The sequence below is a fragment of the Selaginella moellendorffii genome, unplaced genomic scaffold, assembly GCF_000143415.4.
Source record: "Selaginella moellendorffii unplaced genomic scaffold, v1.0 SELMOscaffold_99, whole genome shotgun sequence".
Taxonomy (NCBI): domain Eukaryota; kingdom Viridiplantae; phylum Streptophyta; class Lycopodiopsida; order Selaginellales; family Selaginellaceae; genus Selaginella; species Selaginella moellendorffii.
Genome location: NW_003314360.1, coordinates 479,318 through 503,969, shown reverse-complemented (window position 1 = coordinate 503,969; position 24,652 = coordinate 479,318). Strand labels below are relative to the sequence as shown.

At 51.7% G+C, this 24,652-nt stretch overlaps 9 protein-coding genes and 1 non-coding gene across 21 annotated transcripts; 7 read left to right on the top strand and 3 right to left on the bottom strand.

Moving 5' to 3' along the window:
• The first annotated feature begins 1,538 nt into the window (after nt 1–1,538).
• On the top strand, nt 1,539–3,513 carry LOC9637159 (monothiol glutaredoxin-S17). The gene is made up of 3 exons (XM_002989614.2): nt 1,539–1,757; nt 2,073–2,147; nt 2,223–3,513. Exons 1-3 carry the CDS (start codon nt 1,584–1,586, stop codon nt 3,360–3,362), a joined length of 1,389 nt encoding a protein of 462 aa, XP_002989660.2. The 5' UTR covers nt 1,539–1,583; the 3' UTR covers nt 3,363–3,513.
• On the bottom strand, nt 3,404–5,118 carry LOC9637620 (GDP-mannose 3,5-epimerase 1). Its single transcript, XM_002989570.2, has 6 exons — nt 4,615–5,118; nt 4,469–4,562; nt 4,270–4,399; nt 4,068–4,200; nt 3,778–3,985; nt 3,404–3,700 (listed from the first exon to the last, which is right to left on the bottom strand). The coding sequence occupies exons 1-6, from the start codon at nt 5,013–5,015 to the stop codon at nt 3,545–3,547; spliced, it is 1,122 nt and encodes a 373-aa protein (XP_002989616.1). The 5' UTR covers nt 5,016–5,118; the 3' UTR covers nt 3,404–3,544.
• Nucleotides 5,119–7,746: 2,628 nt separating this feature from the next.
• LOC9637619 lies at nt 7,747–9,025 on the bottom strand. Its single transcript, XM_002989569.2, has 2 exons — nt 8,283–9,025; nt 7,747–8,204 (listed from the first exon to the last, which is right to left on the bottom strand). The coding sequence occupies exons 1-2, from the start codon at nt 8,843–8,845 to the stop codon at nt 8,036–8,038; spliced, it is 732 nt and encodes a 243-aa protein (XP_002989615.1). The 5' UTR covers nt 8,846–9,025; the 3' UTR covers nt 7,747–8,035.
• Nucleotides 9,026–10,013: 988 nt separating this feature from the next.
• Nucleotides 10,014–10,085, top strand: TRNAP-CGG. The gene has a single exon. It is a non-coding gene; the product is annotated as a tRNA-Pro (tRNA).
• A 56-nt stretch (nt 10,086–10,141) lies between these two features.
• LOC9637618 (protein RTF2 homolog) lies at nt 10,142–11,330 on the top strand. Its single transcript, XM_002989612.3, has one exon. It carries the CDS (start codon nt 10,151–10,153, stop codon nt 11,216–11,218), a length of 1,068 nt encoding a protein of 355 aa, XP_002989658.2. The 5' UTR covers nt 10,142–10,150; the 3' UTR covers nt 11,219–11,330.
• A 38-nt stretch (nt 11,331–11,368) lies between these two features.
• On the top strand, nt 11,369–13,192 carry LOC9637157. 7 transcript variants are annotated; one of them, XM_024663386.1, is made up of 6 exons: nt 11,369–11,459; nt 11,541–11,591; nt 11,674–11,763; nt 12,231–12,276; nt 12,338–12,464; nt 12,518–12,790. In XM_024663386.1, exons 1-6 carry the CDS (start codon nt 11,418–11,420, stop codon nt 12,711–12,713), a joined length of 552 nt encoding a protein of 183 aa, XP_024519154.1. In that variant the 5' UTR covers nt 11,369–11,417; the 3' UTR covers nt 12,714–12,790. The 7 variants fall into 7 exon arrangements, with proteins under 7 accessions (XP_024519154.1, XP_024519158.1, XP_024519157.1 ...); XM_024663389.1 differs by adding an exon at nt 12,961–13,192 and having other exon boundaries at nt 11,397–11,591; nt 12,549–12,572; XM_024663384.1 differs by adding an exon at nt 12,961–13,192 and having other exon boundaries at nt 11,397–11,591; nt 12,518–12,572.
• Nucleotides 13,193–13,208: 16 nt separating this feature from the next.
• On the top strand, nt 13,209–17,015 carry LOC112342109. 2 transcript variants are annotated; one of them, XM_024663382.1, is made up of 4 exons: nt 13,209–13,339; nt 13,914–14,379; nt 14,446–16,004; nt 16,249–17,015. In XM_024663382.1, exons 3-4 carry the CDS (start codon nt 15,714–15,716, stop codon nt 16,852–16,854), a joined length of 897 nt encoding a protein of 298 aa, XP_024519150.1. In that variant the 5' UTR covers nt 13,209–13,339; nt 13,914–14,379; nt 14,446–15,713; the 3' UTR covers nt 16,855–17,015. The 2 variants fall into 2 exon arrangements, with proteins under 2 accessions (XP_024519150.1, XP_024519149.1); XM_024663381.1 differs by having other exon boundaries at nt 14,437–16,004.
• A 116-nt stretch (nt 17,016–17,131) lies between these two features.
• Nucleotides 17,132–19,732, bottom strand: LOC9637617 (protein HGH1 homolog). 5 transcript variants are annotated; one of them, XM_024663376.1, is made up of 10 exons: nt 19,601–19,732; nt 19,428–19,550; nt 19,174–19,371; nt 18,847–19,116; nt 18,662–18,775; nt 18,462–18,593; nt 17,795–18,397; nt 17,637–17,703; nt 17,327–17,580; nt 17,132–17,252 (listed from the first exon to the last, which is right to left on the bottom strand). In XM_024663376.1, exons 1-9 carry the CDS (start codon nt 19,652–19,654, stop codon nt 17,330–17,332), a joined length of 1,812 nt encoding a protein of 603 aa, XP_024519144.1. In that variant the 5' UTR covers nt 19,655–19,732; the 3' UTR covers nt 17,132–17,252; nt 17,327–17,329. The 5 variants fall into 5 exon arrangements, with proteins under 5 accessions (XP_024519144.1, XP_024519145.1, XP_024519146.1 ...); XM_024663377.1 differs by having other exon boundaries at nt 17,132–17,194; XM_024663378.1 differs by having other exon boundaries at nt 17,132–17,580; nt 18,847–18,995; nt 19,044–19,116.
• LOC112342107 (pentatricopeptide repeat-containing protein At4g02750-like) lies at nt 19,593–22,240 on the top strand. The gene has a single exon (XM_024663373.1). It carries the CDS (start codon nt 19,696–19,698, stop codon nt 22,210–22,212), a length of 2,517 nt encoding a protein of 838 aa, XP_024519141.1. The 5' UTR covers nt 19,593–19,695; the 3' UTR covers nt 22,213–22,240.
• Nucleotides 22,110–24,511, top strand: LOC112342108 (pentatricopeptide repeat-containing protein At4g02750-like). Its single transcript, XM_024663374.1, has one exon. It carries the CDS (start codon nt 22,220–22,222, stop codon nt 24,461–24,463), a length of 2,244 nt encoding a protein of 747 aa, XP_024519142.1. The 5' UTR covers nt 22,110–22,219; the 3' UTR covers nt 24,464–24,511.
• The last annotated feature ends 141 nt before the right edge of the window (nt 24,512–24,652 follow it).

Sequence of the window (24,652 nt, the reverse complement as noted above, 5' to 3'; positions counted from 1 at the left end):
GTTCCTGCTTGAAAGAGGGGGGACTCTGGGAACGACACCTGCGAATGACCCGCTTTTTTTGAGAGAGTTGTTTTACCATGCCATGGACTTCTGGAGCTTAGCCGTGATGACAGCGTTTCTGGAGCTGGACGTTTTCGTGATTGATGCAGCTTCCAATGATGGGATAACTAGTTCTACAGCAAAGGTGGCGCAGCTGTTTCGACACAGGCATCATATCGAGCCCCAGCACCGGGCTTTTCTGCCACTTCTTAGGATTTTTGTGGAGGCATGTAAGTTGTATGGAGTGGAGCCTTTCAGCCATGCATGCTCGAGAGATGGGGACTGGTCAGTCTTCCAACTCATCATCTCGCATTGGAAGGATCCAGCCCGACATGATCGCGTTGAAGACAGGTTGTGGAGGAGCCTGGGGGCAAATGGAAGCAGGGAAATGGTTGAGTACGCAGCCGGGGTGCTTGACTTTGACGGCTGGTCCTTTGCCTGCCTTGCGCGAGCCGCCCGGCAGAATGCTGAAGTGCTAGCCGTCTTGACAGAGATGGGGAAACTTCCACACGACACCGATGACGAGAGAAAGGATGAAAGCAGTACTAGAGCCTACCAGACGGGGGAGCTTAAGGAAGCAATTGAGAAGGGTGACGTTCATCTCGTTTTTGACAAGCTGCATAGCCTCCTCCTCTACGAGGAGGATTACACGGACGTGATCGCCAATTTGGACCTTAACCAGGTAATCGATACCGAGGGAGGGGTGTTGGAAAAGCTGAGGAAGCTGGTACATGAGCTTTCTTCCAAGGAGGAGTGGGCAGACTTAGGACAATCTCTCATGGCCGAGTGCGCTTTCAAAGGGGAAAAGACCATGGTGGAACTCCTTATAAGTGAAGGTGGTGTTGTGCTGGACGGGCTAGAGTATCACCATGATCAAGTGTCGACACCACTGTTGCAAGCAGTTGCTAGTCAGGACAGTGAGATGGTTGAACTACTACTGAGGGCGGGTGCGAGGCCCAACGCCGGAACATCGGGAGAAACTGCAATGGACATTGCAGTGCGATGTGGGAACCAAAGAATTGTTCGGCTGCTCATCGACTATAACTTTGACACGGGCATGAGGGACAAGAACAATGCAGCGTACATGGACAGGGTGGCATACATGACTTCGAGGAAATGGAAGAGGCAAATTGGATGAAATCGAACATCACAAAGTTTCGATCGAATTTGGAGGAAAGAGATTGTAATGTTTGTTGGTTTGATTCGATTCCACCTCCACAAAGGAGACTGATGTTGCATCACAACAACTCATTCTTTTAGTGCTCCCAAACATTGGGGGATATCCACATCACTCTCCCAGTATAGTAATCCGGCAGGCCACTCGCAGCTCAACACGTGGCGCCAGGCACGAGTACAGCCCGTTCCTTCCACGCACGCAAACGGGGTTCTGCACGCTGGGTGGGGCCCACGCCGCCACGGTGGCGGAATATGCGCTCTCTGCTGGGAGGGAATATGCGCTTGCTCGTCCGCTTTAAAAGCTTGCCCTAGTTCTCCTCTGTTCTAGGTCGAGGTCGGAGGTCTCGAGCGATCAAAGAGGGAGAGCCATGGCGCTCATGGTGGAAGAAGCTCGTGGATTGGCGCATCTCGACGAGGTTGTCAAGGCTGGTAAATCGGTCGTGCTCCATTTCCGTGCGCCCTGGTGCGAGGCCTCCAAGCAAATGGATGTCGTCTTCGAGCAACTCTGTGCCGACACTGCTCCGCGTGCCAGATTTCTCCGGGTTTGTATACAATACTTCATCGATTTCTCGGATCGCATTTTTTTTTTTCGATTCGCTGCTGCTTGTCTTGTTCTTTCTTCTTTGGATTTGGTTTCTCTTTCATCTTCCACGTTTCTAAATCGGTCACATTTTTGTTGTGGAGTTGTGAATGGCAAGTCTCATTCTTAAGTGAGTCTGGTTGTTGGTGGTGCTATTTTTTTTTCCCTTCTCTTCTGCCGTATGCCATGTCTCGCTTGACAGGGCGTGTGCTCGATTTCTCTTCTCTGATTTGCCTAGACTTGACTAATAAACATCCACCAATTATTGTACTCACAGGTTGAAGCCGAGGAGCATCCAGAAATATCCGAAAAGTACAGCGTTTCTGTGGTGCCTTACTTCGTTTTTATAAAGGTAGAAAAGGAAAAGTCACTGAATCGCTGCATCTGGTCGTTGTTTTCTTACTCTTGTGTGCTGTTTGTGATGCAGAACCAGGAGGTGATCGACAAGCTGGAGGGCGCGAATCCAGCCGAATTGGCCACCAAAGTTGAGGCTTTGGCGGGGGAAGCTGCTCCTCCAAAGGAGAATGGAGCGAGCAAGACGGAAATCAAGTCCGAGGAGCCTCCTTCTTCGGTGTCCGGTGAGCTCAAGTCAAAGCTGGACAAGCTCGTTAGCTCCAAGCCCGTGATGCTGTTCATGAAGGGGAGCCCCGAAGAGCCTCGCTGTGGCTTCAGCCGGAATGTGGTGAGTTTGCTCAAGGAGGAGTCCGTGGATTTTGGGAGCTTCGACATCTTGCAAGACGAAGAAGTCCGTCAAGGTTTGAAGCTCTACTCCAACTGGCCCACATACCCGCAGCTGTACTACAAAGGCGAGCTTTTGGGAGGGTGTGATGTGATAATGGAGATGCACAAGAGCGGGGAGCTGGGAGAAGCTCTTGCGGACGCCAAGCTAAAGTCGCAAGAGAATGGCAGCAAAGCTCACGCCAATGGATCCGACAAGGGACCGGAGGAAACTCTCGAGGAGCGTCTAAAGAAGCTTATCCACTCGCACGACGTGATGCTGTTCATGAAAGGGAGTCCGTCGGAGCCAAAGTGCGGTTTCAGCAAGAAAGTGGCGGGAGCACTCGAGGAGGTGGGAGTTCCTTTTGGCTCCTTCGACATTCTGAGCGACGAAGAGGTCCGGCAAGGCATCAAGTCCTTCTCCAACTGGCCAACGTTTCCGCAGCTATACTTCAAGGGCGAGCTGATAGGTGGATGCGACATCGTCATGGAAATGCACAAGAGTGGCGAGCTCAAGGAAGCTGTGGGGGCGACAGAGGAAAAGGAAGACATCAACAGCCGGCTGAAAAAGCTGATTCACTCGTCCCCGACAATGCTTTTCATGAAAGGGACGCCGGAGGAGCCAAAGTGCGGGTTTAGCAAGAAGGTGGCAAGCGCACTCAAGGAGGAAGGCATCGAATTTGGCAGCTTTGATATTCTCAGTGACGAGGAGGTGAGGCAGGGGCTCAAGGCATTCTCAAACTGGCCAACTTATCCTCAGCTCTACCACAAAGGCGAGCTTATCGGGGGCTGTGACATTATCATGGAGATGAAAGAGAATAAGGAGCTCAAGGAAGCTCTCGCCAGCTAAAGTTCCATCGTTTCAAGCGAATCGAATCCAAGCCAAGAGAAAGAAAAATAAAACCAAGATGTTTGTATTCTTATTGCTGCTACTCTTTCACTTCCACTGCAAGTGGGAGTGAAGGAACGCTTCGTGATTATCCAAAGCTCACTCTTTTACTTTTTTTGAGTTTGTCACTTAAGTTCGCTTTACTACTCCTTGCCATCGGCCTTCCTGAGCGAGCCAAGCTGGACAGGAGCTTGAGTTCCCACAACTTTGGAGGAGCTATAAGCAGCCATATCCTGTCCCTCAGAGATCTCCTTGTCTAGCTCCTCCTTGATCCACATATAAGTGATCCGGAGTCCATCCTACACACCACACAATCTCACGTTAGTTTGCTTCTGCAAAACAGGAGAGAGAGGAAAAAAAAAACTCGTTTTTTCACCTTGAGTCGCATTGTTGGGGCCCAACCGAGCTTCTCCTTTATCAGATCGTTGTCCGAATTTCTACCACGAACACCTTCTGGCCCAGGGATATGGTGGATTGGCAGTTTCTTGTCTCCAAAACCCAAGATAATCTCAGCCATCTCGTTCATGCTCACCATCTCATCACTTCCGATATTGAGCGGTTCACGAAAGTCCGACTTTGTCAGCCTGTGCACGACAAGAAAGAAAAAGCAAAAGACATTTAGAATCGATCGACCATCAATTCCAGAAAGCAGAAAAAGAGACACACCTCAAAACACCCTCCACACATTCATCGATGAACGTAAATGATCGTGTTTGCTTCCCATCACCCCACATCTCAAACTTATCAGTGGAAGTTAGAGCTTTCCTACAAAATGCCGCTGGAGCCTTCTCCCGTCCACCTGAATTGGTTTTCATCAATCACCAATGCATGAGCTACGAGAGTAAAGAACAAACTTTAGACCGCTCACCTTTCCAGGTACCAAAAGGCCCATAAATATTGTGAAATCTTCCAATCCGGCACTCGATTCCAAAATCCTTGGTGTAGTGCTTGCACAGCTCTTCACTGCAGAGCTTCTCTAGTCCATAAGCATCTTGAGGCTAGAAAGAGCAACATGAAAAACAAAAAGTTTGAGAAACAAGTTGTTTTTTTCTTGGAAGACAGCATACCTCTGCTGGCCAAGCATCCGATTCCTTGAGACTCACGTTCGTTTCAAGTTGCTTGAATTCTGGGTAAATGCATGCGCTGGATGCATAGAAAAATCTGGGAGAAGGAAAAGTCAAAATACCAAGGAAAAAAAAAGATTTTCCCAAACCTTTTGACTCCATTGATCCGAGCTGCTTCCAGCATGTTGAAACTGATCATGGTGTTGTTGAAAAGAATCACCGAGTGATTCGATTGTATGAATCCCATCCCACCCATGTCGGCTGCCAAATTAAAGACGTGATCAACACCCTTGGTCACCGCCAAGCAATTCTCCATCACTCGCAGATCCACGAGATGGAATTCGTGGCAAAACATCTCCTCGCTCATATGCTCGTTCTTCTTCCAATCCGACGCGATGACGTAGTGGCCCTCGGCCTTGAGCCGCCGCGCAATGTGTGATGCGATGAATCCTCCAGCGCCGGAGATGGAAATGCGAAGCTTTTCATTCGGCCAATAGGCCTCGCGCTCCAGCTCTGCCCCTGCGGTGTAATCGCCATAGTGGCTCCCCATCTCCTCTAGCTATCAAATTACAAACCTTGGCTATCTCTCCTCTCTTCCCTCCTAATTTATACAAGCCCTATGTATGGGGTAAAAAGGCCCCAAGAAAAGAGCCTTTTACTAGTTTCTTTACCTTTTTACCATTGCACGAAATTTTCTAAGGTATCTAAGTAGGGGTTTTATGCCACACCACAAGAAAATTTCCCAGATGGAAATTTTCCCATGGAGGGTGGCCCGTGGGAAGGGAGGGAAGGGAGGGAGAATCATAGCATCTGGTCAGGTATCTCCCCAAAAGGAGCTATTGCCACTCGTCGCGATGCTGGTGGAAAGCGATAGGTGGTGGTCTTGGTTTCGAGCTCGTGTGGGCGAGTCTAGGGCATTAATAAGGCTATGGTGGACACTACCTCTTCCATGTTATTGCTATGGCGGACGCCTTGGTTTCGGCGGCGCTCCTGGGCCGCCTCGCCTTCTTCCTGGCAATGCGCCGCCACTCGCCGTCTTCTTCCTGTCCAGGTAAGAAGAAGAGAGGGAGAAATCTGGATTCGCAGGGCCTGGTCGCGCAATGTAGGGTTTCTGGAGCGTCGAGTGCTCGGGATGAGGGTGATCAAGGGGGTGGCATAGCGATCAGCGATGTGGCGGCAGCAGGGTTGAGATTGAGCGCCAGGGATGGCGATGGAGGTTTTACCCAGCTTCGAGTGGAGAGGCTCATTGTTGCGGCTCACTTGGCAACTTTGCTCGTCAAGCTCAAGGCTGTGTCGTCGGGGATCAAGGCTGCGGACTTGGTCGTGAAGGCGATCAAGGCTGCTCACGGGGTGATGCTTTTGCTCAATGCCCAGCGCAGTGGTGGCAGCAGCTTGATACTCTCCCCCGATGGGATCGTCGTGGGAATTCGGGCTGCCAAGGTTGTGATCAAAGGTCTCAAGATGTCTCACAAGGCACTCAAGTCTCGGGGCTTCCACAGAGGAGTGGGCTTTGGTGGGAGGTTTAAGAAGGTGGCGAGCGGGATCAAGGCGTCTTTTGGTGCTCTCGACCTGGTGAGGGGCAGCAAAGGGATTCTCAGCGAGGTGATGGTCGCCCATGATCGAGTTGCGGCGGCGAACTGGACCGTGATTCTCAAATGCTACGAGGCCTCGAGAGGCGCGCTGAGCACTGTGGAAGCGCTGGCGTCGCTCAAGGTTGGTTTTGTGGCTGCGTTTGGCAAGGGCCTGCTGGGAGTGAAAGGTGCCGTCGGAGGCATGGGTGTGATGATCAAAGCTTGGGTCGTTTCCAAGGAACTCTACGTGCTGTTGATCAAGGGAGTGGGGCTCTCGCACGGGGCGAGGGAGGTGTTCAACATCATAGCAGAGAAACGGCATGAGGCCCGGGCTTTCTCCGGGACGACGAAGGTGTTGACAGTCGCAGATAGTGTGCGTTTCACTAGCAGAGAAGCCGTGCCATCGATTGCTTGTGGCAGCGAGCACACGACTTTGCGCAAGGCGGCGACTTTGGCATCGGTGACGATGGCTCCTCTCAATCCGTTTAGCTGTTACGACACCGGCAAGGCAGGGTGGTGGGCGCAGCAGACTTCTCGCTCAGAGCTTTGTCTCCTGTTCTCGGTCCAAGGCCTGGGACGGCAGTTATAAGTTCCGCGGGGATATTTTCTCACGGCATGGAGCAGCAGCAGCAGCAGCGCATGGGATGGAAGAAAAAAATACTTCCATTTATTCGCTCGAGACAACTCTGACAGCGGCCGCAGTGACGGTCCATCACGTCGTGCACAAGAAAAGGGGCTCGTTTCTCGGGATCCGATCCTCCATGCCGCAGACCCGGAGAAGTGGATCGAGAAAGATAAAAAAGAAAAGAGCACCACCACCAAAGATCTCCGAGGATAAGAAAAAGTGGTGGATGCGTGATAGAATCGAAGCAAGGCAGCAGATAGCGATGAGCAAGCAATTCACGGCCCCGTCCTAGGTACGAGATAAGCTTCACAAATCCGCTAAACTTGTTTCTGGTTGCGTGTCTGCATCGACGGGGATAAAAGGCCATGTAAGACACGAAAGCGGGAACGTCGCTAAGCTGGCCGGCGTCGTTCTAATCTAATCACGGGGAAGATCATCGCTGGTGTTGGGCTTTGTCGTTTGCTCGCGACACACGGCCCGAGGCCAATCGCTGGAGCAAAACGGATAGGAACAGGGCACTCCATTTTCAAGCTTGCGGTGGAGATGATGGATCTGACGACAAAGGAGGGAGGAGAAAGGTGGTAATGCAAAGGCAGTGTGAGTGAGAGAAAGAGTCGTCCACCGCTGGCCCTCTCTTTTTCTTTTGTGTTGTTTGCGAGACTGGGCACACACACTCACTCTCCAATAATGCAATGCAGTGGATTTTTTTCTATCTTTTGGTCGCCACGACTCTGTGGCTGGCTTTCTTTTTTGTTTTGGTGGCCTGGGCTTGGCTGGGCTTGACCCACCAAAAGACGGGCGAGGTCGCGGTTTCGAATCCCGCGCCGCGCAAAACGCTGCAACGAGCGTGTGGGCTTGGCTGACACACCTTGAAAGTCCAGCAACATGGGAGGCGAGCAACGGTCGGGATGGCCGGGCCCCAACGGCTGCGATTGACTGGCGCGGACTTTGGTTGGCCGTTTCATTCGGCTTGTATGTATGGCCATCTTTGTTTGGTTTGGTTTTTGGTTTGTTTGTTTGGTGGGAGGAAAAAAAAAAAAAAACTCGGGTCTGGCGATGGTCAGGTCTCGATGAATCAATCAATGCACACCCGAGCTAACTATCTAGCGACGATTTTAATCGTAGAAAAGCTTTTGCTAGTGTACATGGAAGAAGATAACGGAGAGCATTAAACTCTCTACTGTTGTTGGTCTAGTGCTATCTTCTTCTTCTAATCCCTTGGGGCCCTCGATACTCTTCTCGCATCGAGGGAGCAAAAAGAAAAAATTTGGACACTCACACGAAAGCACAAGCGGTGGAGGAGGAGGAGGAGGAAGTATTTACACCGTGATCGATCGATCGAAACGAGCGAGGGGGAGGAGATCCGCGCGGCTACTACGTCGACAAGAGAATGGGCCGGGGATTCGTGGGCCGGATGAGCCTCAAAAAGTCCTCCTTGCCCGATCCTTGGAGCCTCCGCAACGCACAGAATCGGGCCCCAATGGTGGCCGCCGAGATCCCCCGGTGGATGGTCGCGTGGTGCGACAATCTCACGACCGGCAATCTGGAACAAAACCAGCGGGATGTGAGATCCGAGCACGAGGCAAACAAGGGATCGATCATCGAGGGGTTAGATTCGTACGGGATGGGGATGGTGGCGATCTCCGGCTCCTCGCTCGTCTCCTCCTGCTCCCGCCCGCTCGCAAACACCACCGTGCTCAGCCGGCTGGGACCCCTCACGCGGCAGCGGCTACACGTCTTGAGCGTGGACGAGATCTGGGCCGGCCGGGGCGCGGCGCCGCCGGAGAATTTGGATCTGGCTCCGCTACTGCTGGCGGCGGTGGCGGTGGAAGAAGCTTGAGGCGGCGGAAGTGGATGAGGAGGAGGAGAATGGTGTTGCTGTTGCTGCTGTTGGGCGCGATGCATCCGGCATCTGAAAGATCCGGGGTGGGAGGTGGGAGCGCAGAGGCACGTCATCTTGGCGGGGGCGGAGGCGGCGGAGGCATTCTGCCCCGCCGCCGACGAAGGGCCTCTACACACCGCGCGGAACGCCGACGCTCTCATTGCCCTCAATCGCTCCGACGACATTGGGAGATCTGGCTGTGGCTGGAGCTGATGCTGGTGGAGCTGATGCTGGGCGGGATTTGAACGGCGGGGCTGCTGCGGCTTCACCGGGGCCGGGATGACGAAGCGCGAATCATGCATCGTGGAAGAAGATACGCAGCGCTGCTAGAGCGATCGTTCGTGGCGATTGGCGAGCGATCTTACCAGTTGATCGATCTGGAAGTGTATGGAAGCCTTGGACTGGAGGCAAAGACCGCGAGACTAGCTAAAAAAATGGCGGCCAAAGCGGCAAATTGTTCCGTCCAAGGGCTCGGTCGCTCTTTTATGGACGGAAAAAGGTCGCCTCCGTACGGATGTACGGCCCCCATGTCATTAGCAAGCGGGGGATAAAATGGCGCTCCACGTGGCGGTGCCACGTGACCAGATTGCGGAGGCGCGGACACGTGGGCTGGGTGTTGCATTATTTGACCGGGCAAAAGTTTGCGTGTTTTCACCACCGTTGTTTCGTTGAATCTCCATTTAAAGGGAATCGGTGGGAGAATATAATCGATGAATCTCCAATTGAAAGGAATCGGCGGGAGAATATAACCAATCAATGTCGATGAATAAAATCAAGCGGGGTTGCGAGCGAGAGAAGGCGTTGCGCTAGATTACAAGGCTCTCATTGAATTGGCCCTCGGGTCTTCGTACAAGTGTGGAGCGAGGTGTTGAGAGCTCGTTGCGTCCATCATCTAGTGTGCTTCAATCGTTGGAGTTTTGTTCACGACACCATTAAAAACATTTTGGTCCTGGTCCTCCTTTTCCACTTGGCCGGGCCGAAATGAGCCACAACTAGGTACGTAAAGTGGGACCAAAACAGTAGCCAAAGTAGTGCAAGCTTGCGTGCTATTGACCGACCCCGATTGATTAACATAATCTGTCCAAAGCGTGCTGGAATGTCTGGATACATGGTTATATTAACAAGTATTAACGCATGGTATTATCGCTAGCTTTATACGTCATTGTATTTGTAGCCCCCACAATCTGGTTGGATGTTTATACGGGTGTCGACTACATGTATATATCCAGTGGCAGTGCGTGAGTGAGATAAGCAATCGGTCGACGCCAGCAAAGGCACTAAAGAGGAGAGATTCACCAAAGGCCCACCTTGCTACACGGAAAAAGGCACACACTCATCGATTGGGAAAATTGTGGCCCCGCGCGAATCGTACGAGCCTTGGGATCGTGGGCCACAAAAAAGAGCACGGTAACAGACTAAACGAAAAAAACAATGACAACACCTTATGCACTGAATGGAATTCACGGGTCAGGGCATTTGGTCTAGTGGTATGATTCTCGCTTCGGGTGCGAGAGGTCCCGAGTTCGATTCTCGGAATGCCCCAAACAGTGCTTTTATTTCTATTTCTTTGGATTTTTTCTGCCCTAGCTAGGGTTAGGGCAAGGAGAATGCAGATCTTCGTGAGGAGCGAATCATCGTCCTCGTGTGTGGAGGTGGGGCGCTCGGCCACCGCCGGCGATGTCATCCAGGCGCTGCTGCCCCGGGCATCGTCGCACGACGCTTTCTATCTCTCTCACGGAGGTAAGCTTCTCGGCCATGGCCGATCGCTCCAGGAATCCGGTGTGGGCCGCTGGAGCACGCTCCATTTGGGGGTCAGGGTCAGGGGCGGCGGTGGCGATGGCGGTGCCACGGGCGCCGAGTCGAGGGATTGCTACCTCAAGATGTACGCTGAGAAGAAGCCTGATAAGGTGGATCCAAACGAGGCTAGGCTAGCGAGATGGTGCCAGTGTGCTCTCTCCTGCGATTATCTCCGGCCGCCCTGCGTCATGGATCCTCTCGGGAATCTCTACAACAAGGAGGCTCTTGTTCACGCGCTCATCACCAAGTCCCTCCCCAAGAAATTCCGGCACATCAGGGGTCTCAAGGATCTCACGCCGGTTCACCTCTCGGCGATCCCCGGAGTGGATCCCGACGACGAACACGTCGAGACCAAGTTCCAGTGCCCGGTTTCGGGGCAGGAGTTCAATGGCAAGTTTAAGTTCGTGGCGCTCAAGAACTGCGGCCATGTCTTGAGCGTCCGAGCGCTCAAGGAGGTGCAGTCCTCGTCGTGCTTGGTCTGCTTCGCGGAGTTTAAAGCCGAGGACAAAATCCCTCTCAATGGCACCGACGAAGAAGTTGGCCTGCTCCGCGAGAGAATGGAGGCCGAGAGAGCGGCGGCCAGGCGCGTTACCAGGAAGGAGAAGAGTGGCGAATCCAAGAGCAACGGTGTAGCAGCGATCGAATCGATCGAAGGTGGCAGTGGCGAAGACGAGACCAACAGTAGCAAGAGGAAGGATGCTCCTCCTCTCACTCACTCGTCTACGATGAAAGCGGTGGCAAAGAAAGCCAAGCCTCTTCTTCCAATCCCGGCCAACGCCACCAAAGAGATTTACCAGTCCATCTTCACGTCGTCGGGGAGCCGCAGCAACCTCAAAGAGACTTACTCATGCCGAGCTCTCCCTCTCGCACGAAACTAAAGCTTGAATGTAAGTTATTAGTCATACACACGCCTTGGCTGCCGTCGATCCATGGGTTCGATCCAACGGCGTAGCTACGATCATTTGAAAAAATAAAACGCTTCCAAGGGTTTTAGGGTTCTTGGTAGGAAAATGTAGGGCGATTAGCGAGCGATGGATCGTCGTCTCCGGATTTGCATCGCCGATCGGCCACTAGATCATGGTTTGGCGTCTATTGCTGCGGTTTCACCCTCGATTTCAGGTACCCTGGGACGAGATCTCATCGCTTCTTCCACAATTTTCTTTTCTTTTCATTCCCTTGTCTTTTTTTCCGGCTGCGCAGTCGCGCAGTGGCATAATGCGGGCGAGTGAAGAAGGGTCTCGTCTTAGGCAGGTACGTCGTCGTCGCTTTCATCTATCTATGTGAGTGTGTGTATATATATCTAATGTGTATGACCTTTGTTTTGTCGCCATAGCCAGGCTGCATTCATAGTGTTTCCGGATGCCTCTTTTATGTTGGTGTGTCCAGTGTACGTGATATCGCAAGACTCTTCCATTCCCTTGACGTAAGCCTTTTTTTTTTTTTCTCTTTTTCTGCTCATCTTTGATATTTCAACACTACTGTTTGAAAGTTGGAGCTCACTGATTTGTGCGCTTTACCATTGCACGCAATTGGCTCGAGCTCACTGATTCGCGCATTTCACCGATGCATGCAATTGGCTCTCTCTTTATGTTTCTCTCTCTTTTCGACCATATTTTTTTGTTTGTTGCATTAAGTTGCTGTGGTTGATTGAGCCGTTGTTGCCCGCCATCTTCAAAGTTTCTGCAATACGCACCAGCGCTGCTTTAAATCCTCTTTGAATCGACGCGAATTTCTGGCGTTGGATATTCCGGCGTGAATTCATGGGGTACCTGCTTGCATTCAGTCCACCATTGTTCAAATTGAAGCGTTTGCAGTTTTCTAGTCAGGACTGAAAACGAGCTTTTCTAGTCGCTTTTGTTGCATGATGTGTATTTCTCTGGTGTCTTTCAGGATCTCTGTCAAGGTGGAGAACAGAAGTATCTCAACCTAAGTGTACGTAAGTTTCAAGCTCCGCAGAGAATTTAAGCAGTATAACTTCTCTCTGTCACTCTGCGAAGACAACATCACAGTGGAGTCAGTTCGGCTGTATTCGCACGCAGTCACCTATTTCCATCACTTTAAAGCGCTCATTCAAGTCCGGCTTATCTTATATCCAGTCCACGGGGTGTTAAGCTTGACAATGAGGTATGGATACGGCTTCTGTTGTTTCCTTTTTTTCTCTTTTCCTTGCTTCTCAGGTCGGCCTGTATTTCTGTTTCCTGGTGCCAGGCGTATCTGCAAGCGACACTTAAGGTGTGCCTTTCCGAAACTACAGTAGCAATTTGTCTCGTGATTTTGGGACTGCTTCTCCCGATTTTATCTTGTCCCAGTCGGTTCATTTTCACCTCCTTTTCTGGGCTACTTGAATCGATTTCCCGCACTATGTCATTTTAGTACTAGATTTCAGAGCTTTTGTTTTAGAATGAACGAAGAAAAGGGGTGGGCCTCTTTTAAGTCCACCGTTCAGGGGCCACGCTGGTGTTTATGGCTTGCAATGTCTTCGTCTTTGCATGTGGCTATCTTTTTCGAGTTGAATACTGTGATGTTGCTGAGACATGAATGCTTTGGTTGGCCTTGGCAATAGCAAACCCTTAAGACAACGGGATTTACTTACTTTTGCTGGTTCTTTTGCTTGCTTTAGGATTGGGGAACCGTAACAATGTGGAGGAGGGTGCAACTTGAATGCCAATATGATGGATTAAGGGACGGTCCGTGTCTAAGATAATGGAGGCATTCCGATATGGGACATCTTAAGGTGGGCTTTCATTTCGGAATTTCATAAATAGAAAGGTAGCCGGACCATGAAACCACACGTGGGCTCTCAAAAGCTTGCAACAAAGCTATGCCTTTGCGACACTAAGTTCTCTTTTGTTTTCATTTTCTTTACAGCTTTTAGGATTCAGGGGCAGCAGTAGCAGCAGAGCTTATACTTCGCAAAGAGGTCTTCATGCCTGCTACGGTCAGATATGACGCCAAGAGGAAGGACGCTGGTGTGATCCATCCATCCATCGAAACTACAGGTTGGTTTTCCTCTCCCTCGAGGTTCGACGTTGAGTTGAGTTGGGTTTGGTGATTGACATGGTGGTGGGATGCGATGCGTCTGTTCTTGCATTGCATTTGCATTGTCATAAAGTGGAGCACAAGTCTTTGCCTACACATTTAGGCCTGGATAACTGGGTTCGTAGCTTCTGTCCGTGTTATTACCATCTTATCTTTCTTCTGCATTGGCTGGCTCAAATGGCGAGTGAGGAAGACTGGTTTGAAAGTGTACTTCATCTTTGCAGTACTACTGCTTTGCATGTAATAGGCTGCTGGGAAAATGATTTATCGGGAGATCACAGGCATTATTTTGCATTGAGTGGTGTCAAAGGACATGCAGTGCGCTAAACATGTCACATGTTTTAACTGCCTGAGTTTGCCTGAGCGGAGATTATCTTATCTTTCTCGGTCTTGCTTTGATTTCGTGAATATCTTTTTTGCTTTTCCTTTTGCGGGTTGCTATCGCGCATTCAACCGCATCAATGCCCAAGCTTAGTGTATCTTTTTATGACTTTTATTTTCTTATAACTTCTTATTCTTTCTCGCGTATTGCAGTCGAAGAAAAAAATGCTCAAGTTACTAGACGATGAGCTTGAGCTGACGCACAAGGTGTTGCAATTGCATAAATGCGCGAAGAATCACACGTAGACAACTAAACATTCACCTACCGCTTCTCTCCCGCTCCCAACAAAAGATTCGACACGGCCAGTCGCAAACAACAACAGAGCCTGAAAGGTTCAAATTCAAAGGTTTGTAAAAAGAGTAAGATAACATTTCTTTCTTTTTTTCTATGCATAGCATCGCAACGCATCGCATCCCTTGCCGCATTGTTTTCTGGGTGGTATATATTTTTGTGGACAAAGAGGAAAGATTGATCTCTCCCAATTGCCATTGCCATTGTCAGCCACCGGTCCTTTGTGTTAGGTGACTCGAATTTACTCCCTGTGCATTTATCTTGCGATTTTTTCAAATCTCTCACACATTTAGGTGGTCGGGGTTTTGATTGCAACGTAGAAAGAAGGTAAGACAATGCTGCTCAAAGTCTGAGGGAAATATCCGGCACTGACTTGGTTTTCAGTTGTTGCAGTCGAGTGAGAGACCCGACCCGACCCGGCTCGGGCGGGATTTGGAGAAGCATTATTGAAGGCATTAGCGGGCAGATTACCGGACATGATGACTAAACTAACGGCGACGAGAGGTGTGCATTTAGTGGCGCCTGGAAATTTGGAGAGAGGCCATTCAAGGCAAGCACTAAAGGGTCATCAAACCCAATAGCCAGGGGCAGCTGGCAATCATACTTGTGCCATCAACTGTGTGCAGCCTCCTCCAGATAAGTATCCTCTGTTGATTTCAATTCCACCCATGCATGCTCAGCTAATACCTTCGCTGGTAATTTAGACAACAGGCCGGTTCTTAGCGTGAAAGATGGGATCTTTGCCATGCAACACCAAGGGGCATGTGTGTTCAGTCTAGTCGGCTCGGAACACTGGAAGGAATCTAATATATCATCGCTGGTAGCGGTGGTAAGGTAAGGATTCAAGGAAGGTGGGCAGTAGTATACGTGCCCGTAGAGGCTAGAGAATCACAGGGGTAGTAGGATAGTTTTAAGTTTTCCTCAGGTGAGTTTCGGACGGAGCAGTAGTATTGATATAGATAGATATGCGATCATTTCATATCATATCATAGAATTAGTATAAAAGGAAAGTCAGGCTAGAGACTAGTATAGTACCTTAAAGGTGATGACGGTAATCGTATTTGGCCGGGCACAGTCTATATAATAGCTCTAACAGGGGGAGGGGGAGACAGGGAGAGAGAAGGGCTTGCGATAGATAGATAGCTCGGGCTCGGGCTCCAGCCGACTGTCCGGTTACTCAACTCAGTTTCATCTTATACTCAGCTGAGCAGCAAGTTGAAGAAGCCAAGTCAAGTTGAGCGAGCGGAGTTGAGTGAGGAGAGATTGGATCGAAGAAGAAGACGAGACGAGACGAATGTTTGAAAGAGGGAGGAGGTGCATCCCATCAAGCCAGTAAATGTGGAAGTTAAGAGCCTGGGGCCCCTGTGCGTAGCGTGAAGGAGATGGCAGCATTCAATGCCAATGGAAGCCTCCTCTTCTTCTACTACCACTTCCATTGACAGACAGACCTCTTCATCCATCATCCGCCGCTGCTGCGCCGCTAGTATTGCTTTGCTTCTTCTCCGGGGTAAAGCCGCTTCTTCTTCCATTCTTTCCTTGCGCTGCTAAAGTTTGCTCGGTAAAATTCCCACTCTTTTTGCCGCCGCCGCCGCCGCCGCTGCTGCTGCTGTATTGCTATAGAGGCAGGGGAGAAGAAGCTCGTGAAATTGCATTGAGAGGTGATGGCTGTGGCACTGGAAGTCGGGTGGGGCAGTGGTGAGCTCGGTGGGATTGCTCGCATGAGCAAGAAGCGAGCTTGGGGCGATGATCAACAGAAGCTGCTGGAGATGATGCTGGGGAAGCCCTTTGATGAATCCGGCGTCGGAAGGCACCACACTTTGGACCTGCTAGGTGGACGAGGGGCTTCGAATACTACCATGACAACGGATGGTGAAGAACAACAATCGGATTTTTTGGAGCTCGGCCAGGATGTTCCGCTTCCGAAAGGATGGGAGAAAAGACTCGACTTGAAGGTATGTCCGGTTTCTTTCTGGGTGGATCGTAGCAAAAAGATTTGATGTTTTCTTTCACGCTTTTTTCACGTTGTTGTTTAGCCTTCTCGTTGTTTTTGTTTTTTGCTTTCTTCGTTTTTTTGTTTGCCATTTTGGCCAAGATTCGTTCTTGGTAATTGAGTGTGCCTTGATTGTTTTTTGTCTGTATTTTTGAAGTGGTGCAACAGGCCGAGCCGATTGATTAAACCGATATTTTTTTGTGCAGTCTGGAACGGTCTTTTTCATCAATTGGAACACCGGCAAGACCACCTGCAATGATCCTCGCGAAGGCCACTCTTGCTCACCCGCAGAGCCACCGTTTGAATCGCCTCCAGCAGCCTCCTGTCACATGTCGCTGGAGCTACTGCAATCCGAACTTGGAAAGCAGGCGGCGGCGGTCAAGAGAAAGAATGGTGGCGAAGCCACACAGCTGTGGAGGAGGAAAAAGCAAGGCGACGACGGCGACGATGCTGCTGCTAATGCGGATCATCCAAACCCGATTTACAAGGAGGACAGGGAGAACGAGAGCGAGAGTGGTGGTCTCGACCTCAAGCTCAATCTGTCGAGCAATCAGGAGGAGGATGCCAGCAGCGTCGTCACCACCACCTCCTCCGAGTGCCTCTGCCTGCTCCCGCCCGCCGCATCGTCTCCCCGGTCGTCTCCATCGCCTCCGCCAAGCCAACCGGCCAAGGTCACCCTCACTGGTTGCAAGCGGTGCCTCATGTACGTGATGATCTCGCAGTTGGATCCCAGGTGTCCCAAGTGTGGGAGCTCCGTGATCATGGACTTCCCGGTGCCAAAGAAGCAGCGAAAGTTTGATCTGGAGCTATGAGCAGAGGAGCACAGCTTTGTTAGACCAACCAAAGGATTCTCGAGAGACAGGAACACTTTTTAAGCAATCAAGAGCAAGAGACGATGATGTAATTATTTGAGTCGGAGTCGGAGAGAAAAGTAAGACTTTTATATATTAAATCTACTCCTCTCTTTTTTTTTCCAACGTTTGTGACTTAGAAACAACCACCTGTCAAACAAAACTAAACTTGCATTACTGGGAACTAATCTTCTTCCAGGTCGGTCAATCGCGAGAAATAAAGCCCTGGGGGGACGAAGAAACAAAGCAAAAGCCAATCTTCGATTTCAATATCTAAGCACTTGGTTGGTTGGCAAGGTTTCTGGAAAAAAAGAGAGGAGAATTATTTCCCTGGAACTTTTTTTGTTCTTTCCTATTTCCTGGGGAGAAAAGAGAAAGAGAAGAGTAGAACGAACGATCACGAATGTGGAGGAGGAGGAAGACTTGCTCAAACCTTTCAGGATTGTTTGGTAAAAAATCTCACGGCAACCGCCAGCCCGAGGATGGCCAGGGGTACCAAGAACTGCAAGATCTTGATGAGGAACTGCGAGGTCTTGTCGGGATTATACGCGTCCTGGGTCGCCAGCTTGAATGTGGGCTTGGCCGGCAGAGTTGCCGAATCCACCTCGCCAATGTAATAGCTGTGCATCATGTCGCGAGCGCTGCTGCTGTGCCCGACGTCCTCGAAATCGTCCGTGGCATCCTTCCCTGGAGGAGAAAAAAGAGTGATCTCGCGCTCCTTGGCACCGGAAGTTGTCACTTACCTGTGGCGGAGAGGATGACTTCATCGCCGCCGGGATGGTCCTCTAGGAACTTGGTCACGTCGTAAATCTGCCCACGAGAGAGAGAGAGTTAAGAAAAATTTGGCATTCCACAGATCGAGGGAGCCCTATTAGATCCGGCAGATCAGGGTAGAAGATACCTTTCCGGAGATGAGAAGCCAGCAATCCTTGCGATTGTTGTGCTCGGCGAGCTCGGAGTAGGCCATAATCTTCGACATCCTCGCCAGATTCCTCTCACCCACGCCGCGCCCACCGCTTAGGTCTCTCTCTCTCTCTCCAGACACACACACACACACACACACACACACAAAATAAAAACCTTTGGCTTTTGTTTTCTTCTCTTTGTACGAGAAGAGCGAAGCACGCAAAAACCTCCGTTGACTAGTAGGCGTGTGTAGAAGGAGCGAATATTCAAGCACTTTTCCGGTGTGAGTGTGCTTGACACAAACTTTTCTCCAGTTTCTCGCTAACAATTTGTCAAACCGAATCGATCGTCCATCACTGCGGTCAAGAGCTGCTGCCACTCTGCGCGATGATCTGTGACGCGCACGCGTAGAAGAATGTGTTTGAGTTTGATACGTACGCGCATGCAGGGAGAAAAAAAGAAGTGCGTGTGTGTCAGTTCTTACCAGTGACCCCAACTGCTCGTACTTGTCCATGACTTCGGGATCTTCTTCGTTCTCGTAGCCGGACTTGAGAACGTCGGCTCCACCGAGCTCCCAAAACGCTCTAAATCCAGCCTCCTGGAACACGACCACAAAATCAGTCCTGGCGATCGGATCTAGAAAGTCTAGCGCTTCACTTCACCTGCTTTATGAGCAGATAGAGAGCATCCAAGGCTTCGCGACGGATCTGGGAGTCTGGTTCCGCCTGGCGTTCTATGGACAATGGAACCGCCAGCTCCGGGGGCATCTTGGATCGCTCCTCTTCGCTATAGATCTGCGGCATCACGTCGACGAGAGAGGGCTTAGCTGAATTCCCGCAATGGTGCAACAATTGAGTAAGACCTTGCTTCCTGCGGCTGGAAGGATGAGACATGGCCACAGAAGCTCGGACAGGGAAAGCAAGCTCGGCAGATGGGACGGAGCTTCAAAACAACAGTTGCGGATGGTGCCAATCACCTGCGCACGAAGAACAGAGATGAGAAAGTCGCAAAACTTATCTAACGAAACAGATTTTTTCATCAACTTACTCCTCGCCTGCGAACAAGACTCTTGGAGTCGCATTGGCGTAGAACCTGTTTCAAGAGGCCCCGCTTGGTGTCCAGCATGAGCTTGCGTCCCAAGTCCGTTCGCGATACGTTGACAAGAATTGCTCCAACGTGCTCGTACGCATCGTCACCTACGCAACACACACAGGTAGTGTACAAGAACAGCTTTTTCATCATACCTTCTTCTGGGGTCCGCGAGAACAATCTCACGAGACGACTCATATGTAGTCCTTTGAGCTTCTCATCGCCCTCCTAGCAAGAAAATTGTAAGAGAGATTTGGAGATGGCGAAGGAGAGCAAGCATCACACCTCGCATAGCAGCCGAGCACCAGGCTCTAGAGTCGTCAAGTTCACGAGGAGCATCACCATGAGCTTATCCACGTCCTGGCCTTGCTTGCCTATCTGATCCATGGCGCCTGCAACAGCTCCCAGTTCAAGCAGCATCTCTCCGACTTCCTGATCCTGTGACAGATTGACCAGAGCTCCTGCCGCTGGCTTCGCAACGAGCTGGACGTAAGATCATTCACAGGCTTTTAGGCACTAGACATGGATCCGCTTCTTGCCTTGTTACCAGCAAGGAGCTGTACGAGAGCCGGGAGGAGAATCGAGAGCTTGGTGCTGAGCTTGGCAATCCCCTCGTCGCTTCCAGTCAAGCCTTCGATGATGTCTACCGCGGCCTTTCTAAGCTGCGAAAGGAGCTCTTGTCAGGCGCAATGAAATGGAAACAAACTCTTACGTTTGGCGCTGGCGAAGAAAGGAACATCAAGAGCTCATCCAGCTCCTCCGCCATCGCTCAAAGCTTCCTCCAAGAACCCTAAAACTCCCAAGTCTATGTTGGCCCAGATCCACGACCACACGGATCGCGATCGCTACGCGGCGCTGCTCAAGCAGGCATCCAGATCCAAGAATGTGGCACAGGGCCAGGCGCTGCACGCTCAGATCCTTGCCTCCGATCACCGCCACAATGTCTTCCTGTGCAATCTCGTCATGGAGATGTATCGCAACTGCGGCCATCTCGACCGCGCGCTCCTCGTCTTCTCCCAGATGCCTCACCCCAATCTCTTCTCCTGGAACATCGTGCTCTCCACCCACGCCCGCCGCGGCAGCGCCAGTGACGCCAAGATCGCGCTGGATCGCATGCCTCTCACCAATGTCGTCTCTTGGACCTCCGTGCTCGCCGCCTACGCGCACAACGGCCACATCCTCCACGCCAAATCCTTCTTCGATCACTGCATGCCGGAGAGGAACGAGATGGCCTGGAATATCTTGATCGCCGCGTGCTCGCGATCGGGGAAGCTCCAAGAAGCCAGAGATCTGTTCGATGGAATGCCGGACAAGGATCTGGTGTCCTGGAATTCCATGCTCACGGCACACGCCCGGCTTGGAAATCTTGGCGATGCCGAGCAGATTTTCACCGCCATGCCCCAGCGCAACCTCGTTTCCTACAACGCGCTCCTGGCTGCTTACTCCCACCACGGCCGCGTCGACCAGGCACAGGAAATCTTCGATCGGATGCCGGAAAGAGACGACCTATCGACGAATTCCATCCTCGCCGGCCTCGCGCAACACGGCGAGAGCATCGATCGCGCGAGGGAGCTCTTCGATCGCGTGGCGAATCGAGAAAACCTAATCTCCTGGAACCTCATCCTCTCCGCCTATTTCCACGATGGCAATGTCCGCGAATGCCTTGCCTTGTTTCACCAGATGCCCGAGAGAGACGTTATATCATGGAATATTCTTCTCGCGGCAAATGCCCGGGCAGGGCATTTACTGGAAGCCCAAGCCCTGTTTGACGAGATGCCGGGCAGCGATGTGGTCACGTGGACGACCATGATCGCGATGTACGGTCAGCACGGTCGGCTCCATCTCGCCCGTTGGCTGTTTGACGCCGTACCCGATCGGACGGAGGCTACATGGAACGCGATGATCTCCGCGTACGGTCAGTACGGGCAGCTCGATGCCTCGAGGCGCCTCTTTGATTCCATCGGCCCCAGCCCGGGGATTGGATCCTGCAATGCGATGATCATCGCTTACAATCAAAATGGCTGTGTGCGCGAGGCGAAAGAGTTGTTTGATTCTATGCTGGAGAGAGATACGGTGTCTTGGGCTTCGATCGTTTCGGGCTACACGCAGAGCAACAATCTCGTAAAGGCCAGAAACGTTTTTGATCAGATTCCAGCCCCGCGGAAGAACATCGTCTCCTGGAATGCGATGCTTGCGGGATATGCCCAGGGAGGGGATGTTCATCGAGCTCGGCAATTCTTCGACCAGATCCCAAATCCAGATTCTGCCTCCTGGAACACCATGATCACTGGTTACTGCTCACAACATCAACTTTCCCATGCCAAGATTCTCTATGACCAAAATCCTCATTCTAACGTTGTAAGTGGGAACGCATTAATCGCTGGATATGCCCAATGCGGGCATCTTGACGTGGCTAAGAGTGTGTTTGATTCTATGACACAAAGAAACATTATCACCTACACAAGCCTCCTGGTAGGATACGCGCAATTAGGTTACATGCGAGAAGCACAAGAGCTCTTCGATACTATGCCTGAGAAGGACGTGGTAACGTGGACAGCCATGGCATCAGCATATGCTCAGTGTGGGCATGGCAAAGAAGCGTTGGCTGTGCTGTGTGGCATGGACGTTCTAGGGCTGGAATTCACCAACATCACATTCATGGCCGCCATTGCCGCCTGCGCTGCCCTAGGGATCGAGGCCCTCTGCCGCGAGATCCAGTTCGAGGTATCGGTGCGAGGATTGGAACGCGACGATCCAATGCTCTCGAATGCGCTCATTGCGATGTTTAGGCGCTGCGGCAGCGTCGCCGATTCCCACAAGATCTTCTCGCGGATGGAGCATCGCGGCGTAGTGTCCTGGAATTCGATGCTCGCAGTGTGCTCTGGCGATGAAACACTAGAGTTCTTCGGTCGCATGGCCCAGGCGGGATTCACGCCCAGCGAGGTGAGCTTCGTCAGTGTTCTTGCGGCGTGTAGCCACAAGGGCGATGTCGAATTGGGAAGGAGCTACTTCGTTGGAATGTGGACGGATTTTGGAATCGAAGCTACTGTGGATCACTACGCGTGCTTCATCGATGTTCTTGGGCGCGCCGGGGAGCTCGCCGCCGCCGATGGCCTTGTGGCATCCATGCCCTTCGAGCCTGATAGTGTTTTGTGGTCGAGCTTTCTGGGAGCGTGTAGAGTCCATGGAAATGTAGGACGTGGTGCGATTGCGGCTGTCAACGAGATCATGTCCAGGGATTCCACCGATTCCTCCTCCTTGACACTGCTCTCCAATCTCTACACGGAGATTCAGGGATCCAGAAGGAACACCCCGAATCGATGAAGACGAGATGTGGTCTTTGGCCTCGATTGATGGGTTGGATGCATCCGCTTGCGCCGAGAAGATCCGTGCTTGCGGAAACGCGAAGGATTTGCGAGCTGGAAAGCGTCTCCACGAGCAATTCCTGGCGAGCGAGCACACCGGCGACAGGTTCCTGTCAAATCTTTTCCTGGAAATGTTTGGAAAGTGTGGCAGTGTGGATGACGCTCGCCGGGTGTTTGACGGCATCTCACGCCCCAACGCCTACTCGTGGAACCTGGTCATCTCAGCATATGCCAAGAATGGGCATCTTGACGACGCCAAGACCATGTTTGAGAAGATGCCCCGTCCCAATTCCGTCACCTGGAACTGTCTTATCACGTCGTATGCATCGAATGGGAATCTGGAGGATGCTCGAACGCTGTTCGATGCCATGCCGGATCCGACCGTTGTTTCGTGGACCGCTATCGTGGCTGCATATGCCCAAAAAGGGCATCTTCGTGAGGCTCGGAAGCTCTTCGACAAGATGCCAGATAGAAACGAGTTCTCCTGGACAGTTATGATCACGGCTTACTCTCAAAACCAGGACGTGCGCGAGGCAAAAGCTTTGTTTGATAAGATGACTCGGAAAAATGTAGTTGCGTGGAATGCCATGCTCGCCGCGTATGCCAACAATGGGCATCTGGAGGAAGCCAAGGCGCTCTTTGACAATATGCCAGGGAGGGATGAAGCTTCGTATAATGCGTTAGTCACAGCGTATGCAAAACGAGGAAGTGTTGTCGAGGCAAAGAATCTCTTTGACAAGATTCCGAATCCAAACGTTGTTTCTTGGACTGCCCTGGTAACCGCATATGCCCAGAACGGCCATCTTGCAAGAGCCACGTCATTGTTTGCTAAAATGCCAGAGAGGAACACGGTGACTTGCAACGCCATGCTGGCTGCCTACGCGTCACACGGTGACATGGACGCTGCGCGGGAGCTGTACGACCGCATGGATGAGAGGGACGCGGCGACGTGGAGCACCATGATAAGTGGATATGCCAGGGCTTGGGACGTACGAGAAGCCCGCAAAATCTTCGATGGATTGGGGAAGCAGCGCAACGTTACAGCGTGGAATGCCATGATCACCGGCTACGGGCTAAACGGTGACGTGGACGAGGCCAGGCAGCTATTCGACGAGATGACGCGGCGGGACGGGGTGACGTGGAATGCGATGGTGACCGCGTATGTCCAGAACGGGCACCTACTGGCCGCAAAAGCCATTTTTGACTGCATGCCGTACAAGTCGCTTTTGTCGTGGACCAATCTGCTTGTGGCGTACGCGGAGAGCGGTCACATTGATGAGGCCAGGAGGATATTCGATGGAATGCCACGCTGGGATGTGGTGGCCAGGAATGCGATGCTGTCGGCATATGCCCAGGCGGGGTACGTGGCGGACGCGCGGCGAATGTTTGACGACATGCCAATCAGGAGCGCGGTGACGTGGAACGCAATGATTGCGGCGTACGGACAGAACGGGGTGGGCGGCGAGGCCATTCGTCTCTTCCAGGAGATGGACGTGGAGGGCACCCCAGCCGACGATATCACCTTTGTGAGCGTGATCGACGTCTGCGGGAGCGTGGCCGATTTGCGAGTGGGCGAGCTCGTCCATGAGGAGGTGGTGGCGAGGGGACTCGAAACCGAGATGGCTCTGGGCAACGCGCTGGTGACCATGTACGGCAGGTGTGGAGTGTTGGACACCGCACGGCTGCTATTCGACGAAATGGGGGGCAAGGACACGTGGACGTGGAACTCCATGATCACGGCATATGCCCAGGGTGGTCGCGAGGTCCAATCGCTGGAGCTGTGGCGAGCCATGCAGCTCCAGGGCGTCGACGTGGACGAGGTTACATTCGTTGGGATCTTGTCTGCGTGTAGTCACGGCGGCATCTTGGAGCACTGCGGCATTTGCTACTTTGGCACAATGCTTGGAGACTATGGGATTACGCCAATTGTGGACCATTACATTTGCATGGTAGACGTGTTAGGGCGAGTAGGCAAGCTGGATGACGCAGAGAAAACAATAGAATTGGTGCCGAAATATACGCCAGACGCAAAACTGGTGGCTTGGACGACATTGTTGAATGGTTGTAGGATGCACCACGATTTCAACCGTGGAATGCGAGTGATCAAAGAGATGATCCAGCTTGACGTAAATAATGCTTCCCCATATGTGATGCTATCAAACATGTATCTTACTCCAGATTTTTGTGCCGCCCAAACATCCACATCGTGATTGCCATGTATTCGACCATTGGATGTGATAAAAATCTTTGGAACCGATCCTAGAGCACATGCCACGTGCCATTTTGCACCACACCACGTGTCGCGTTTCCAGCGATGGGGCGGCTTTGTCCACCCAATGCCACCTCCTACAGGTGTAGTGCCCTGGTTTTTACAGAGTTTTTTAATCGCCATAAAATAT